Genomic DNA, 18596 nt, shown 5'->3' on the forward strand with positions numbered 1-18596 from the left:
AGATAAAGTAACTAAACAGATGACTCAGTGAAAGTCTTGGACCTGTTCAACTGATTTAGATTTTACTCCCAGGCCAGAAATACTTTACAATCTAATTGCAGGGTTAAGAATACTGATAACAGAAGGGGTCACGTGCTACCATCAGGGCAAGTAGAGACCCTGTCTCTCTTCCTGTTCCCTGACTAATCCCTTCCCTTTCTTATGGCACCATTTCTGTCTGCAGATAAATCCCCTTCCTGCAGATAAACTCTCTTCCCCGCTTTTCTTCTGGGAGGTGTGTCTCCTACCTGATAGCATGATCCAAAATTATCCCTGCATTTTTATTCTAAATTCAGTTTCATATCCCTTTTATGTCCTACTCTCAATAGTAAAATTATAAAAGAAAAAAAAGGCCCTTTCCTAGTATTGTCTAATCAGGGTGAGATTGGCAGCAGCTTAATGTGTTCTGTCTCCCTGGGTGTGCTTACTTTTTAATAAAGATAACTGCAGAGGACAAATCTTAGCCCTAAACAGGAGACTGGGGTGTGGTGAAATTTCCACACTGGCCTATGGGTGAGGGAATAGAATTGGCAACACAGAGGACATCCTGAGGATCCTCAGGTCAAACCCTTCTAGAGGACTCTGAACATGTCCACTCCAGAAGGCAGTCCTAGCAATACTGAAAAGTCACAAGTGTGCTTTTAAATGAAATTCATGGATTCATTTTTCACAGGTAGTGTTCAAGTCTCTAGCAGTTTTCAGCCTTAGAGATAAGCTCACAAAGTTAGCCATCAGTCTTCTCAAAAAGTGGCCACTCTTGGTGATGGGTCGTTTAAGGCTGTCTGGTTTGTTTTTCCTATAGGTGATCATTTGATATGTGGCCATGTTCATTGTGCTTTCGTCAAACATTTTCCCCAAGACTACTTAACCTTTCTCTGAGTGTATTTTTAATGAAGTCTAGTGTAGAGTCCAACTTTATCATGTCCAGTCCCCACCTTCAAAAAGGATGTGTGAAATAAAGATCATCACCTATCAGATACCTAATTGGTTGTTGAAAACCTGAGTGGTGGGAGGCTGTACATTTGTTGAAAAAAGATTTAAAAAAAAATCTTTTTATGCTATCTACATGTCATAGTGTATCAATTGAATCTTCTCGTTCTAAAGGTCAAATTACTAAATACAGATATTTCAGCTCAAGGAACCTGAGCTGCCGTGTTTTAGGTTGACATGTATTTCTTAATCATAAGCTAAATTAGACACATTTAAAAATTGTCACTCTCCAAGAGCTGCACATCCAAGAAAAGATTAAAAATAAAATAAAATATTAAATGTTTGTTTGAATAGGAATTTGCATTTATGCTGCTGGTTTGTGTAAAAAGCATATAATACTATTTACAGCAACGAGTTACTGAAATTTGAAAACATTTTTTCAATCCTAAAGATTTCAGAATTGTAAAGACATGATTGAATCCATGCATCACAGCATTAGGCACATAATGGGCACTCTTAGAATGGGACTGGTTAACTAATTGCCTATGACCCATTAAAGATCTGTTTAATTAGCAAAATTAGATTTATGCTTACAAGGAAATCCTAGTAGGGAATTTAAAATGTTCACTAGGAATAAATATCCTCTCAAGGTCACAGTGAGGTTGATATATGTTAAAGGTAATAAAGTGCAGAATATATTTGTAAAGCATGTACCTGTTCTTGTGGTCCTTAATGCGCATCTGATAATTGATTTAGATTATGAAAAGATGAAATGGAACTTAAGTCATTTAGCATCCTGAGAATTGTCATGCTGTAGATACAAACATTATGGGTCCCTTCCCTAGGATTGCTTCTTTTAAGATGAGCAATGCTGGGTCTGGGCCAACTTTTGGAGTTAGAACTTGAGATTTTCCTGTCAGTAATAAAAAGCAAATAAAGGTGCCATGCTTCTTTGAGTGAAAAGTACATTTTAATAGTTTATTTCATTACCTTTGTGATCTACTCTGGACCTTCTAACTCACAGGCCCCAAAACAATATACTTTGGGAGATGCCAACATCGGTGGAGTTTGCTTAGATGTTAGCTGTGCCCAAGCCAAGATTATAGGCAGTTATCAGACACCTCCATCATTCTCCACTTCCACACTTACCACCGTTAGAGCTGAATTTTCTGAAGTAAATTTCAATTCTTGTTTCTCTATTAAAACCATATAAAGAAGCAAAACGAGGGATTCTGTGACCTTGGGAAAAGATATATGCATAAATGTTCTTTGCAAGTGAATATAACGTTAAGTAAACATGTAACAATTTATTGAGAAGCTTTTTTTTTCAGATTCCTTTATTTCCATAGATGAAAGTAAAAATATGTTGATGAAACTTTCAAAGATCAAACTGTCCTTCATTTGTTCTTTCTTCTATTGATGTTCATACTATTAATTTTACTACCATGAAAAGTTGTGCATTTTAACCAGGATAATGCTATGCATTGTGAATAAAGTTTGTTAGAAAAAAACCGATACTCTAGGAAATGCATTATTTTTCTCAATGGTAGAGGATACAGTCAAAATAAACATATTTAAGGGCCTTTGTTGCAAGGCCCAATACACTGAGAAGTGCACTTTGAATCTTCAGATGGAGAAAGAAAAGATAAGGGTAGACTATCATCACCTCTCTACAGTGTTTTAGTTTCTGGGTAAAAGAGGGATGCAGTTAACAATTCTGATTACAATCTGGTCCAAAAATGTGGTTCTGTGGTTTGGCCTCCCAATTCGAGTTTTTCTTTTGGAATCTGTTCAGAGCTTTCATAGCCTTGGTTGATGTAGAATCCATTTGTGCCATCGCCTGAATAATCTGTCCTGTTTGTAGGAGGCCAGGTTGGGTCTTCTGCCAGTTTTTTTTTTTTTTTTTGCCAGTTCTTATATTGACGTTTAGAATGGATTCCACATTTTTTCTTGATCAGTAGCTAGAGCTCTCGATTTTGAAGGATGGAAAATCAGGTGGAAAAAACAATTAAACCATCATCCACTTCCCCTGGCAGCCAGGTTGCTTACTGACACCCCTTGTTTGCCCAGGCCTTGCTCTAAAGGTGCTTATTACTGATGCTGTGGCCCCTTCTCTCTGCAGCCCCACGAAACCTAGCAGCTCCCCGGGTTCTTTCCCTTGAGAATTGAGAGCGTGCTTGTGTTCACAGAAATCCCCAAAAGCTTACAGCCTTTCATTTCCACAGATTTCCTAGTTCAATCCTGGCTGGCAATTCACTTAGAATTATTTTACTGCCGGACTGAAATGATAACAAAATAATGTACTCAAAATCAAGAGAAGAAAAAAATCACTGCTACCTGCCCCATGCCACAAAGAAGGTGTCAAATAATGGTTTGTTGAATGAATGAATGAACTCTAGAAAGCAAATGGGTTTTGCTTTCCATTTTGGGGATGGGGTCTCTTTTTTCTGTGCTTACAAGTACACACAATTTTTATGCATTTATAATAATAGAATTGGTCAAATCTTGCATTCCACTTTTGTTTATACTAGACTCTCTGTCATATACAGTTTGTAGCTACCATCTTCTCAATAATCATTTTTAATGATTGTATAACATCTCTTCAAATTGCTGTATTACTATTTATTTAAACAGCATCTCTACTTCTGAACACTTGAGTTGAATTTAATATTTTACCACTGTAGATAATACTATGATGAAAACCTTCATACATATAAGTTTCTTCTCTCTTTTTAGGTTGTTTTTTAAAATAAAGTCTCAAAAATGGAATTCCTTTGTGAGAAATTTTATGTGCCTTGTGTACAATGGGATATTTGTATATAAGCATATTTTTTCTTAATTTGGTCGATGCCTTTTCCCAAGGAACTTCAGTACATGAATCTTTTTATTGAACTGTCCCTTAAAAAATAGTACCTGAGCCTTTCACTGAGTAGGTAAAGTCATTTAGTGACACTGAGTAGAAGAGAAATGCTATAGGAGAAGACCTTCAAAGGGTAAGAATTGACTAGAATGAGCAATGGCTTCCCTTCTCTCTTAATTAAGGAAGCCTTCCTGAAGACATTTCTTCACTCTAAAAGGTCTCATTGAATTTTAGAGCTAGAAGGTCACCTGGTCTAGTCTCTACCAGATTATTAAAAATACTAGGAAAGTACAATACAATGCCTTCATGTGAGACAAAATTAGTTAATTTGATGTTTTGCTTTCTACACTACAGATACTGAGAGCATTTCTATGCAGCCTTCAAAGAATTTCTCATTTCCCCAAAGAGAACATGTGCAGTATCACTTTGGGGGATTAAAGTGATTGCTCTAAAAACTGAGCATCTGTTGAGAGTCAGTCCTTTATTTATCTCCCCAGAAACATAATAAGAGCTATACAGAGATTTCTTTACCTCTACAAAGAAGGCCACACAGAATTGGGTGAGGGCTGCCACCAAAATTGAAATCCTCCATGATGTGATGGTTAGGATGAACTGTTGAAAAAGAAATGCTACCTTTATACTTTGCATACCTTACACTTCAAAAGAACACCTATTATCTAATTTAATTTATGTATTTGTAACAACTCTTTGGGCTTGGAGGGTTGGCATTACTCTCTCCACTTTACAGATGAGAAGGTCAGTACCTTGCCCAAGGAATCAACGCCACTAAATAAATGGCACAGCCAGAATTCAAATCAGATCTGACTGCCTCTTGCCCTGTGTTCCCTCCACTGCCTGACAACAGACACGGAGTAAACGTGCCCTGGGTCGCAGACATGAGACTGGACACTCTGGAGCCTGTGTGTCTCTCTTCATTTTTATCTTCTCAAATAGAGGGAAGATTAAATCGTTCATCTAATCATATTATTACTTCTAATTCTCCCAAAGCAAAAGCTACCTGGAGTTCATTCTTTCAGTAAAATTGACATATGAGTTAAAGAAACAAAAGGGGGACAGAAGTTCACGTTTATTTTGATAGAAACTAGGTGAAAAAATTTTGAATAATGTTCCCAGCCCTAAATCTAATGGCTTGATGAAAGTTGAACCTGCCCAACCCACCTCCTTTTAAGGATTAGAGGATACATCTTGACCACCAGATACACTTATTTAATAGGTGTGAGAGCTACAACTTTCCATGGACACTTATTTAATAGGTGTGAGAGTTACAACTTTCCATGGCTGCTTCCATAGCAAAAGAATAGTTATGCAGCTCCTTTTCAGACCCTAAAGTGTATAGAATACGTAGGATGACTGTGAAGAGGGTGGGCTGTGTTTAGGACTGAAGCCACAGACCTTCCGCAGTGTCTAAATGCTCACCTTTGATTCTCATCCCTATTCTGATAGGGGTTATTTCAAAGTAACACTATGTTATTTTTTCCCCTAAGTGGAGACAGCTTTTTTTAGGGTTGTGAAATAGGCTCCCTGGGTAAAAGGGTGGTCTGGAGAAGGCTGTAAGATTCGACAGTGGGTCAGATGGTAGTGGATAGACTGGCCCTTTCCCTCCTGCTGCCACCACCCTGATCTGGGAGGTCTCTTTTCCATCTGTTAGCCTGGAAGGCACTGGCCACACTGCTTTGGAATTTGCTTCTGTGATGCTCTCCGCTCCTAGCTTCTGAGCTACTTGAGAGTGGTGACTACATCTTACTCTTTGTAACCCCAGTGCCAAACCCACCCTGGAGCTTGATGTTTTGTAAATGACTGAATGGTCTGGGTTTTCATTTCCTAACTGCTTCTCTCTCCACAGCCTCTCTGCTCTCACATACAGCCTTCCTGCTGTCATCTAACGAATCTGTCTTAGGTGCCCCGCTGAAAAACCTGCCCCGATATCTTCAAGGACTCCCATTGTTCTCAGCATAGAGTCAAAACATCACTGTCCGCCTACCTCCATCCGTGCCTATTCCGCAGCATGCTGCCTCAGTCTTAGCTAATTTTCCAGGTGTTCTGTGAAACAAGGCTCGCTTTTGATTTTTCTCTCTGCCACCCTACATTCTTTTGCATTTCCAAGGCAAAAGAGAATCATTCAGCCCTCTCTGTTTGTGCTTAGGCTGTTGTCCTGCCTGGGACTATACCCGCCTCCTACTTAGCAAAATCTAGCCTATCCTTCTGGACACAGATCAAGTTTCATCTCCTGCCTGAAATCTCCTACGGCAGGAGGATCCTGCCCCAGGGAGAGCTCCTCCTTCCTCTGTCCTTCCCACTTCTCTCTAGTTTACACTCTCTTCAAGCATGGACGGCCTCAGGTGGCCATGCCATCGTTTCACTTGGGTATGGCTCATCTTTGAAACAAAACAAGAGGTAGAGGGCCAGAGTCAATCTTTCTCTTTATTTTATTTCTCTCACAATGCTGGGTCCAAAAATGGGCTCAATAACTTCTTAATAAATTTAATTTTAACCCAGTGCACCCTGGGTCCAGTGATGCCCACTGAACTGAAATTCCTTATAGTCACTGCCTTACAGACAGAACACGATTGTCCTATAAGTCTATTTTTTCTCACTCTTCACAATTACATTATAAAGGATTTCTACTATATGATTTAAAAAATAAACTTGAAGGATTAATTATTGTATTAGTATAACATGGAAGAATAAAATATCCAAACCTTGTGTTCCAGGTATGAACAGAACAAATGAACCCAGCTGATGACCCTAATAACATGAAAACACTCAGAGGCTAGCGTGTGGGCGATGGAGACATGTTATTTGCTCTCCTAGTAAATGAGAATAGCCTCACAACATTCAGTGGCCAGAGAGGATATCGGAATAAATGACTTGCAAATTACAGTGCAGATGTGGTCCCACTGCACATGAGAGTCACGGATGTCATGTGCCTCCATCCCATGGTATATATCTTGAAAATCAGAAAACAGAATGGAAATTGTGAGGCCCAAGGCAGATACCAGCAGAAGTGAGAATATATCTGAAGAAACAGCAAACGGTATTTTTAGATGCTAAAGGAATGTTTCCTATAATTTGGCACACACGTTGCAGAATCAATTATCTCTGTTGGGCAAATACCAGATACATCTTCAGATGTTTTGATATATCCTCATATGTTTTAAAATATGTTCTAATGCTTGCAAGACAAAGGTGATATCTTAAAAATCTTTCCTTCAAAGGCTGAGCCTAGAAGCTGTTAATTAAATGCATTCTAGTAAACTCCATGAAGGAGTTACCTCAACTCAGGGGTCCTTGGGGCTGGGACACCCTGCAGTGACCAGCCCATGTAAATGGTCACCAGAGAGATCCTGATGCTTTATCACCTCAGGTCTAGTGTCGTTCATGAATAAATAAACAGTCATTCTTCTTGGTGACACCTCACTCTTCCTCATTGCCTAGAGAATAAAGTCCAAGGGTCTTGAATGATTGACGTTCAAGGCCTTCCACAATCTGGTTCCAATCAGCCTTTCTAAACTGATCTCTGGTTGCTCTTCCCTATGTGCCAGGAAAGTTAAACCACAAGCCTGCTGCTTCCACAGAGGCCCAACACTTCTGTGCCTTGGTTCATAAAATACCCTGCATAGATGATATTCTCCCAGGCTTGGCAAGTTCCGATTTTTCTTTTTTTGTTTTAAATTTATTTATTTATTTTTGGCCGCGTTGGGTCTTCGTTGCTGCGCATAGGCTTTCTCTAGTTGCGGCGAGCGGGGGCTACTCTTCATTGCGGTGCTCGGGATTCTCATTGCGGTGGCTTCTCTTGTTGCGGAGCACGGGCTCTAAGCATGCAGGCTTCAGTAGTTGTGGCTCGCGGGCTCTAGAGTGCAGGCTCAGTAGTTGGGGTGCACGGGCTTAGTTGCTCCACCGTATGTGGGATGTTCCCGGACCAGGGCTCGAACCCGTGTCCCCTGCATTGGCAGGAGGATTCTTAACCACTCCGCCACCAGGGAAACCCCCAATTTTTCTTAGAAAACCCAGTTCCAACACCACTTTCTTTTAAAGACTCCCCAGTCTTCCCTTACCAAGTTTTATTTCATATGGTGTCTATCACTCTGCTTTACATGGTCTTCATTTATGTATCCACTAGGCTGTAACCACCTGAAAGGGACTTTTGATCTGCTTTTCTGGGACTCTAATTGAATGAGGAAGTGAGAAACTAGCATGCACATCTGCTGGCTTCTTTATCTCCAACCTGCCCACATTGCTTTACTTTGGGGCGCTCAACTTCTCAGTATGCACTGTGCCGACATCCCTGTTCTTATCCCCCAAACCCATCCACTCCTGTGTCCATCAGAATTTTCAGGTGCTTTGTAGACGGTGCCTTATAAATGCTCTTTGATGGGATGAACACCTTCAGGCCGAAACAATAGCATTTAATCAGTGTTGATATGATATAAATGATTCTTACAATACTCAAAATTTATAAACGAACAAATTAGATTTTCTCTTATATTCTCTCTACCTCATTTATTCCAGTGTTGGTGGTCTATTGGCTCCCAACTCCATAGAGGTCTATACCAACCAGAAATCAGAGGCAACTGTCCTTCTACAGCAGACCCTACTTTTTGAAGCCACAAGGGCTCGGTTTTCCCCCTCACCACCTACACCCACCCTCATATTCATCCATGCCTCATTTTATATATACAACTAGAGGTAGAACCTCTTGGAAGAATGCCCAGGCTTGCTTGAGAGGGGTGTGAGACAGAAGAAAAGAGGGAGCTGCATCTCCTAAAATAAAGCAATCTGAGCAGCTTGGTGATGAGAATACCCCCAGGAGATGGCTGTATGGATTTTTCACTTACTTCATTGTTTCCAAGTCCCAAGGACCCAGATGCTGGGAAGAATATGATGCCCCAAGTGTCCATCCTGATGAAGGCCTGGTACTCACTGGAACTGGGCTGACTGCTGTGCACATCACACTGTACTCAGACTAGTGATCTGCAAAGCAGGCCAGGCTAGGGCACAGCTGAGCAGTGTAGAAACAAAATGATAAGGCTCTCTTCTTTAATTCAGCTTTGACTGGAAAACGTAATAAAGAACTGAAGTGAATGTTGCCCTCCTTGGTTAGTTGCTATTGATGAGGAAAGTTGAAAGAATGGGTTCTGTTTGCACAGGTGATTTGGGAAGACAAGCCCCCCATTTTTTGTTTTAAAACATAATCTTGATTTACTGGAAATAGAAGGGTATTTTCTTTACATGATGTGGCTCACCTTGAACCAATATTCAAAATCATATTTACAACTGAAAACTACTAGAAGTATTTTTATAAGGGAGTAGGACTATCTGCTATTTCCACTATTGCTTGACATTGCCTTGGAAGTTCTGGACTGTACACCAAAACAGAAAATATAAATAAGCATTTTCGCTATTGAAAAGGAGGAACATTATTAATTGCAGATAATAGTAATTATCTTTATAGAACACTCAAAAATCAAGGATTTACAGCAAAGTTCAGAAAGGATTCGGAGTAGAAAAATAAATACAATAAACAACACTATACCTTTCACATGTATTTGTGATCACTGATTAGAAAATATCATGGGAAAAAGTCAATCACAATATAAACAAAAATACGAAAAGCATAGGATTAGTGTTTTTAATAAATGTGCAGGATCTATAATGGAGGAAACTACAAATATTTACTAAGAGACATAAAAGAAAGACATGACATGGTCTTAAGTGTGAATACTAAATTGTGTAAACAAATACATTTTTCTCCTAGTATTAAAATCCCAAAGGAGATTTTTTTAAAAGCCTGGCAATTTACTCTATAGTTTATTTGGAAGAATGGAGAAGAAAGAAAAGTAAGAGATTTTTGAAAAATGAAGAGTAATGATGATATACCAATCTTATTACTTATTAAATCATTATAAAACTATAATTTCTAAAGTATAATAGTAGATTAAAGAATAGGCTGGCCTATCAATGAAACATAAAAGACAGTCGAGAAATAACTTAATTATATATAAATTAATATATAACATAAATATAATACGAAAACATATAAATTATATATATCAGAAAACCATAAATATACATGTATATAGGTATGATAAAGGTGGAATTATATTCAGTTGAATAAATGACCAAAAGGAATGTTAAATAATAAAATCTGCTGGGAGAACTAGTGACTAGTTGGATAAACTAGTTTGATCTCTACCTCAAACTATATGCCAAAATTAACATTAGATTTAAAAAGCATTAAAATAAATTAAAAAACTAAATGAGTGATGATCTATCTGGTTTTGTAATGAGAAAAAAGCTCTTTATGAATAAAGGTAGTGGAAAAAATCACAAAGGAATAAACAACTCACAAATAAATAAGAAATATAACAGCCGCCAAAAAGAAAAAAAAATGGATATAAAATGTAGACCATTCAGAGAAGAAGAAAGACTAATAACATGAAAATACATTCATTGTCACTAATGATCAAAAAAATGCACAGAATGATTAAAGTGACTTGCCTAAAGTTATAAAACTACTAAGAGGTCAAATTGTATTTGAATTGGTTAGAAAGCCTTTTACAAAATATCTTGACATAAGTGTATGTGCTTAAAACAATTCTTGATGACTCAGATTAGGACAGGACTCGTGACAATTCAATATAGCACGTACTTACGTGCACATGAGCAGGTTTCTGCTCATGGGCTCTACTACCTGTGACAATTATGGTTCAGTACTCAATTTTAGAGTAATGCAATTGTTTCCTTCTCAGCCAATCACTTCACCAGTGAGTTGCAATTCTAGGGATGGTGGGAGAGTAGAAAAAAATGTTTGAAAAGAAAAATTAAACTTCATAGTTACAGTTTATATAGATGGGTTTTCGAAATGGCTTTCCCTTAGAAAAGATAAATGTTGTTGTGATACAGTTGATGGTGGTGATGGGCCATAGCGTGGTACTCTCAAAACTTAAAACTGAACTGGGAATCAGAGTTGCATTTCCAGTCCAGTTTCTTTCCAAACTCACATTTGTTGAGAAATTACTCTGGTTGTCCAGAAAGCACTTACTAGAAAAGAATCACCAGCATTTATGGAACTTTTAATTCTATTTTTATCCAACTGGTACTGGTAGGAAAAAATTAGTTAATCACAACCAGGAGACCTCACCTTGCAAGCTGTTCCAGCCAGTAACTACCAGGACATATTTTGTTCACCTCTTGCAACGACAAAGCATGAATAAAATGCAGAGGAAGTCAAGATTGTTCTTTGTCCAGAATTCCATCTGGAGCAAATGATCTGTCTTGAAAGGGCTTGGATGACAATTTCCTATGGAAACCTTTTCAGTTTGGAACATATGAACTCTATGTGTGTGTGTGTGTGTGTGTGTGTGTGTGCGCACGTGTGTGTGGTGTGTTTGCTTTAGTGGACTAATGTAAGCCTCTTAACATGGGTCCTGAGTTTGAATGTGCCCACTCTAATCCACTCTCCTCACACAAGCAAAGCCTCTTCCTGAGGATCTGAACATTCTCCTGATTATGAGTGTCTGTGTTTCTATTTTGCTAATAAATTAAGTTCAGACTTCTCAGGCTGGCCCAGAAGACCTTCACACTCTGGTGTCAAGGAACGATTTGAGACATCTTTTGCTAGACCTCCCATGCCCTTATATTCCAGTCATAGGGAAATATTCCCTGTTCCCCAATTTGTACACCCCTGGGTCCAGATATCCTATTTCCCCTAAGATCACTGTATCTGAAACATCTTTACATTCAGTCAAGCATAACTAGTGCTCCCCATTCTTCTCTCTAGTGCTGCATTTAGCTCGTTGTTTTGCAGTTATTCCTTCACATATTTTTATTTTCCACCCCTGGGATGAGAGTTCTTTGAATGTGGAATATTTCTTTCGGTTTTACTTTTGTTTGTTTGTTTCACTCAACTATATAACAAATCCTTAGCACCTAGCACAGTGATCCACATGATATTTGCTCAGAAAAATATATTTTTTAAGACATGGGCTTTCCCATTCTGGATTGATCCATTTGTAATATTCTTTTTTTTCAATAATCAAGCCCCAAAATAAACTTGTTTTCATCAGCTTTCTTGTTCAGCTTGAAACTTTTTACTACTATTATAACTGTTTATAGATAAAATTCATTTTTCAATTGTGAACTCAAATGCAAGACTTAAGTCATATTATCCTTGGCTCCCTAGGCTCCCAAAATGTGCTTTGCATACAGTAGATGTTCAGTTACTGTCTGTAGAATAAATTAATGAAACAATCAGCAGTCACAAAGCTTTCTTGCATAAAGAGGACAGACAGAATAGAAGGCCTGAATTACAGAATTTAACACCAAAATGTATCCAATCCAGTATACTTACATGGCAGATAAAAAAGTTGAAGACTAGGGCTTCCCTGGTGGTGCAGTGGTTAAGAATCCACCTGCCAATGCAGGGGACACGGGTTCGAGCCCTGGTCCGGGAAGATCCCACATGCCACGGAGCAACTAAGCCCGTGTGCCCCAACTACTGAGCCTGTGCTCTAGAGCCCTCGAGCCACAACTACCGAGCCCATGAGCCACAACTACTAAAGCCCGCATGCCTACAGCCTATGCTCTGCAACAAGAGAAGCCACCCCAATGAGAAGTCTGCGCACTGCAACGAAGAGTAGCCCCCACTTACCGCAGCTAGAGTAAGCCCTCACGCAGCAACGAAGACTCAACACAGCCAAAAATAAATAAATAAAATAAATAAATTTATATATAAAAAACAGTTGAAGGCTAGAATGACATAGCTAGTTAATGACAGAGATAGGACTACCCATCCATCACCCTTTTGGCTATACCATGTTTCCTAGATTCAATCAAAAGGTCACTTCTCTGAATACGTGCACTCCAATTTGGGGAAAAGTCTGGTTTTGAAACAAAAGTCAATTCTATATTCTAAGTAATGCTTGAATTGCTGCATTGGGGGTCTAAATGATAGTCTTAGACATCGTTTTGTAGTTTTCAATCTGTCCTTCACTGATCCCTGGGGCTCTGATGCCCTCAGGATGACAGTGGAGCGAGGGGGAGTTTGTAAAAGCCCCACCTTAAAAAAAGCAGCTCTTTCTGCCTTTCCTTTTGGAAGTCAGGCAGGCTTTGTCAAAAAAATGTTTGAACATCTAAATTCACCTCATTTTACCCTTAATTTATAGTTAAGGAAATTAAAGCCCTGGGAGGTGAAGAGATTTGCCCTGAGTCTACTGTTCGATTCAGTCAGAACAATGATACCATCAATGAACATTTTAACACTCATTTGAAAAACTGAAACTAATTTAAGCAAATCTCTTGTATATCAGTGGCTGGTTAACTATAGCCCATTGGCCAAATCCGATTCACCACCTGGTTTTGTCAATAAAGTTTTATTGGAACACAGTCACACTAACTTGTTTACATGTTGTCTCTGACTGCTTTTTCACTACAACAGCAGAGTTGAGTAGTTCCAACAGAGACCACAGAGCCCCCAAGGCCCGAAATATTTACTACGCGGCCATCTACAAGAAATGTTTGCTGACCCCTGGTCTATATGATGTCCAAACCACCAGCAAATGAATACATTCATTCAGTCAACCAGCCATTACATCTATGCATCAACAGCCAATGTGAAGATCTTTCCCCACCCACTCCACATGGCTCACTCCAGCATTCCACCCATTGACTGTTCTGTGTTCTATCCCATCACTGGTATTTTGCAGTCTGGAAACAACTTTGGTTAATTAAAAGTTTAGAATACATATTCAAACCAAGTTGAACAGCGTCATTGGGTGTTCATTGTACCACCTTCAGAAAGGAAAGCTAAGAAACCAAACTTGACCTGTGTCTGTAGACCTCACAACACCAGGGCTGCTGCTTCACACAGAGAAATGCACAGACCTGTACAATGCAGGTGAAGCAGGTGTTTAAAAAGACTGACAATAGCAAAGGGGGAGAAAGGAGCTGTCCTGCTGGTTGGTATGGAGCCAGCTTTGGGTTGAGCTCACTGAAAAGACAAATGAGTTGAGCTCACTGAAAAGACAAATGCATTTTTCCATGTTACAATTTCATTATTGAGAATAAAAGATTGAGATGCATGCTACCCTGAGTCTTGTGTTAGGGTTCAGACTCAGCAAACGTGAATTGAGGGTTTACATCTAGGTAAGCTCACTGCCTAGCTGCACGTCCAATGCTACCAGCCTTTGCCTCTTCCATGCTTTGGTTTCATCTTCTGAAATGAAAATTAATGGGTTCAAAAGTTCTATAATTAATACATGTACCATATTGCATAGTGCAAATATTTTCTCCACAACCAGACTGGCTAGGAATGGTATGTAAAAGAGAAAGATGACTTTCCACATGGATAACAGTACTGTTATCTCTCAGTGATGATGGAAAAGTGGAGAGTTAAGATGAAGAGAGTAAGGAGGCATCTAACAGGACTAATCTTCGTATGCTGGGAAATTTTTAAAAAAACACTCACTCTATTATTCACTTAGCCAACATTCTCTGAGCACTTCAGTGTACCAGGATAGATGCTAGAAGTATGTTCTGCTCCCTCCTGGACAAGTGTGTAATTGGAAGACTGCTAGAGCACATTAGAATTAGTTAGGAAAAAGAACTTAAAGAAATCTTCCCTCCAGATGGGGATGTTAAAATATATTTTGGTCCTAGGATTTATTTTTTAACACTTAAGGGATTGGCAATGGGCAGGGATTAAACAGAACCACAAAAAAAAAAAAAAGAAAAAGAAAAAGAAAAAGATGATTACGTCCATCTCAGAAGCCTTATATGCTAACAAACTGATGAAAATGGAATGTACTTTACTTCTCAGAGCAGAGCAGGAAAGAAGCATGGGGAGGTCGGGATGTTTCAGTTCTTTACATCTGTTACTTCTTCCCTTTTCATAGCTTATGACTGGTTTCTTTGATATAAGGAAGTGAGGTATGTATCCTTAGGTCTGTGTTCATGCATGTAAAGGCAGGGCGGTGGGGATTGAGTGTCCAGTTTTAGATAATAGAACTCTAAAACAGGTCTTTAGTTTGCTCAATGCGTGTTCTGGGGTTATCACAAACACTCTTTGGTTCTTCATTTTCTCATGCATAGAACGAATGTGTTGGAATGTCTAAATGGTCTCCAAAGGCTCTTCCAACTCATTTATCCTAAATCTCTCTGACCGTCTAAAGCTTTTACCTTTATCAATTTAATCAGTGTTTCCCAGGAGGGTGCTGGGCTAGCGGCTGTGAGTTATGCAGAGTTGAGAAGGACATCTCCTCTGCTTTTAAAGAGCTTGAAGTCCAGTGGAAAACACAGATGGGGTGTGTAATAAAGAATGTGGCTAGCCTTTGTCTCAGGTGGACCCTTGGAGTGAAAAGTTTGACTGGCCTTTGTCCCCACTTCTTGGGATATATCCTCTAAACCCTTGGAATTTCCTGATTGATAGGAGTATCCCTTCTGTTCATAGTGGGCCTAAAGAAAGTCTGTGCTAATGAGATGACTCAGGATGGGAGCTGGCCATGCCAAAAATACCAACTGTATGATTAGAGAGCTGGGGCCTTCAGAGAAGAAGAGAGCTGGAGATTGAGCTCAACCTCATGGCCAATGATTCAATCAATCATGTTTCTATGATGAAACCTCAATAAAAACTCCAGACACCAAAGCTCAGGTGAGCTCCCCTGTTTGGCAATACTCTGCATATGGTCACACATCCACGTGCCAGGAGAGTAAGGCAGACTGACTCCCTAGGGAGAGGACAATGGAAAAGTCATGTTTGAGATCCTCCCAGACCTTGCCCTTATATCTCTCCCTTTGATTGGTTCTGATTTATATCTTTTTGTTAAAATAAAACTGTAATCAGATGGATAGCACTTTCCTGAGTTCTGTGAGTTGTTGCTGCAAATGATTGAACCTGAGGGACTAGTGAGAATGCCCACATTTACAACCAGCACGTCAGAAGTGTAAGTGGTATTGGGACCCCCAAACTTACAGCTGGTGCCTAAAATGAAGGCAGCCTTGTGAAGGCTGTCCCTTAACCTGTGATGTTTGGCCCAGCTCCAGGTAGTTGGTGTCAGAAGTCATTGCATGGGCACACAGAGAAGAGGTACACAATGTGGACTGTGGTCAAGACTGGGGGAGGGGTGCAAGGAGACCGCTCTGCAGCCATAGAAAGCAGAGGCTGCAGTGCTTGGAGTTCTCTCTGCAGTCCAGTATCCAAGGTAGAATGTGGCCACAGTGTTCATAGAGAGGCTGTGGGTAGTGGAAAGACGTGTAATTGCACCTCTGGGCATCTGGCTTCTACCTCTTTGGTCTTCTCTTTCTCAGATGTTCATTGTAGTTTCTGCCTTTTCTTTTACACAGGGACTGTGGAAGATTGAATTATTGGCCTCATTGTGGCAAAGTGTACTTTATCTCCCCTTAATTATGGTGTTTACTGTGTCATTTTCTCTGGCCAGAGAGATGTTAGCAGCTTTGAGGCATGCTTGCCTGGCTGGGCTTGCTCTCTGGCTCTGCTGTCTTTGATCTGTACTCATAGCATGCTCAGGTTTGTCCATTCAGTCCAGCCCCAGAAAGAAAAATGAGGAACAAACCTGAATTAAACCCAAAGCCTGGACCAAGACCAACTAATCTACATCCTAAGCAGAGTGGCTCAGGTAAGCCCACCTAGATCAACTGAAGGGTAGTCAACTTGTAAAACCACGAGTGGCTATTGTAAGCCACTGAGTTTTGAGAGTGGTTTGTTATGCAGCATTACTATGGCAATTACTGTGGCAATTGATACAGAATCCTTACACAGAGATTATTCTCACTTTCTGTATACTTGACTATAAATAAAAATAAAAATAATAACAACCATTTTAGAGTCCCTACTAGGTTCCAGAGGCTGTGCTAAGTGTTTTATAAACATCAGCGTTATTTCTTTAAGAAGCAATGCGAAATAGGTATTTTTCTTTACCAGTAAAGAAACTGATGTTCAGAGAACTAGAATCCCTTGCTTAAAGACCCATAGTTAGTGAGTGACATGGTGGTGATGTAAACTCAAGTCTGTCTGACTGTAAAGCCCCATGTTCTCTGCTCTACAGCAGATTGCAGTGGTTTGGAGCTCATGAATTGAAAAGAATAAAATGAGGAGCCCTGGAATACAAGCTCAGGCAGCAGAACAGTTTATCAGCAACTAGAAGAACTTTTCTGAATTGTCTAGGTTTCTTTAAAATGATGATCTATATATATCACATTGCATGCAGAGGAATAAAAACTTGTGAAGTGTTATATTTTATTCAGAATTAATCATTACCTCTTCAGAGTTTCCTCAGCACATTACCCATATTGCTGCTATAGTTCAGAATGTCTGGCATTAAGTCTAATTGTTTACATATGTATTCAGCAGACTGTGTGCTCCCTAAGGGAAGAAATCCTGTCTCATTCCACTTTCTGTTCCTTACTGAACCTAGCACAAAGCCTGCTGTATGGGAGGACTTAGCAGCTTTTAAATTCTATTCTCAAAGTATAGTTTTTAACTGTTTGTCATCATTTGGATATTATGGAGGTATGTTTCTCCTAAATAGTTGGCTTACTTGTGTTATGGACATTTCAAGTCACATAAGTCAAATTTCAGGAGTCTTGTGAACTCATCTAAACTACATGCAAAATTTTGATTGTGCCTCAGGAGATTTTTAAGGTGAGAAGATCTCTATCTTCCATCAGATTCTCCAAGGGGACCAAGACCCAGAAAGGGCTCATTGAAGCACTGATGGAACTTAAGAGAGGTATTTCTATAACAGATACAATCCCTCCTACAGCCTTCTTCTCTGTACACTGTGCCTCCTCCAATATGCTGGCGCAATTGGCCCAAATGGAGCTGAATTACATGACTTCACTCATAGAAATGATTGGCCTCGACTGGGCACCTTACCCAAGAGAAGTTTATAAATTTTCTTTCCAAACGATTTGCAAATGACACTGAGAGGTTGAGCTAATTGGCTGTAGTAGGACATGCAGAAAGGTTATGGAAACTCAACAGTAGTCACCATCTGGGGTCATTTGCAAAGTGAATGAGTAGAAGTTAGATGAAAACAGGAAGGATAGAAAGAAGAAGAAAGACAGAAGATGGTCTCTTGGAAATAAAGAAAGAGGACTCTAGCCCTCCTCAAGCCTTGATGCTTTCAACTTTCTGTTCTCAGAATTTTTTTGAGAATTAGATTCTTAAACATGTCCCTTCCTCAATTTTCTTCATTAATTTGAGTGGGTCTTACTGAAAAGAACAGGGGTGCAGTTACAACAAGTTCCTTTCACAATGGCTTCTAAACTTATGAAGGTCAAATTGGACTTCAAGACATGCATTTTCTTAATCGACTTTTCTGACTTCATCTTGCTTTTGTCCTAGATTTTTCCTTTCATATATCTTGTCTTATTAGTGGCCTTTGTATGTTGCATTAAAATTTTGTGGATATGCAAATCAATCAATGTGATAATCCATATTAACAAATTGAGGGAGAAAAACCATATGATCATCTCAATAGATGCAGAAAAAGCTTTTGACAAAATTCAGTACCAATTTATGATAAAAAACCCTCCAGAAAGTAGGCATAGAGGGAACTTACCTCAACATAATAAAGGCCATATATGACAAAACAACAGCCAACATTGTTCTCAGTGGTGAAAAACTAAAAGCATTTCCACTAAGATCAGGAGCAAAACAAGGCTGTCCACTCTCACCACTATTATTCAACGTAGTTTTGGAAGTTTTAGCCACAGAAATCAGAGAAGA

At 39.4% G+C, this 18596-nt stretch overlaps 1 protein-coding gene across 1 annotated transcript in view; it reads right to left on the reverse strand.

Annotated features, from left to right (window-relative positions):
- Positions 1 to 505: 505 nt before the first annotated feature.
- ATP13A5 (ATPase 13A5) overlaps positions 506 to 18596 on the reverse strand; it is a 103889-nt gene continuing 85798 nt past the window's right edge. The window contains 1 exon segment of the mRNA XM_060149033.1: positions 506 to 546. Within this exon segment, the coding sequence (XP_060005016.1) occupies positions 506 to 546 (41 nt within the window).

The sequence above is a fragment of the Lagenorhynchus albirostris genome, chromosome 5, assembly GCF_949774975.1.
Source record: "Lagenorhynchus albirostris chromosome 5, mLagAlb1.1, whole genome shotgun sequence".
NCBI classification, from domain to species: domain Eukaryota; kingdom Metazoa; phylum Chordata; class Mammalia; order Artiodactyla; family Delphinidae; genus Lagenorhynchus; species Lagenorhynchus albirostris.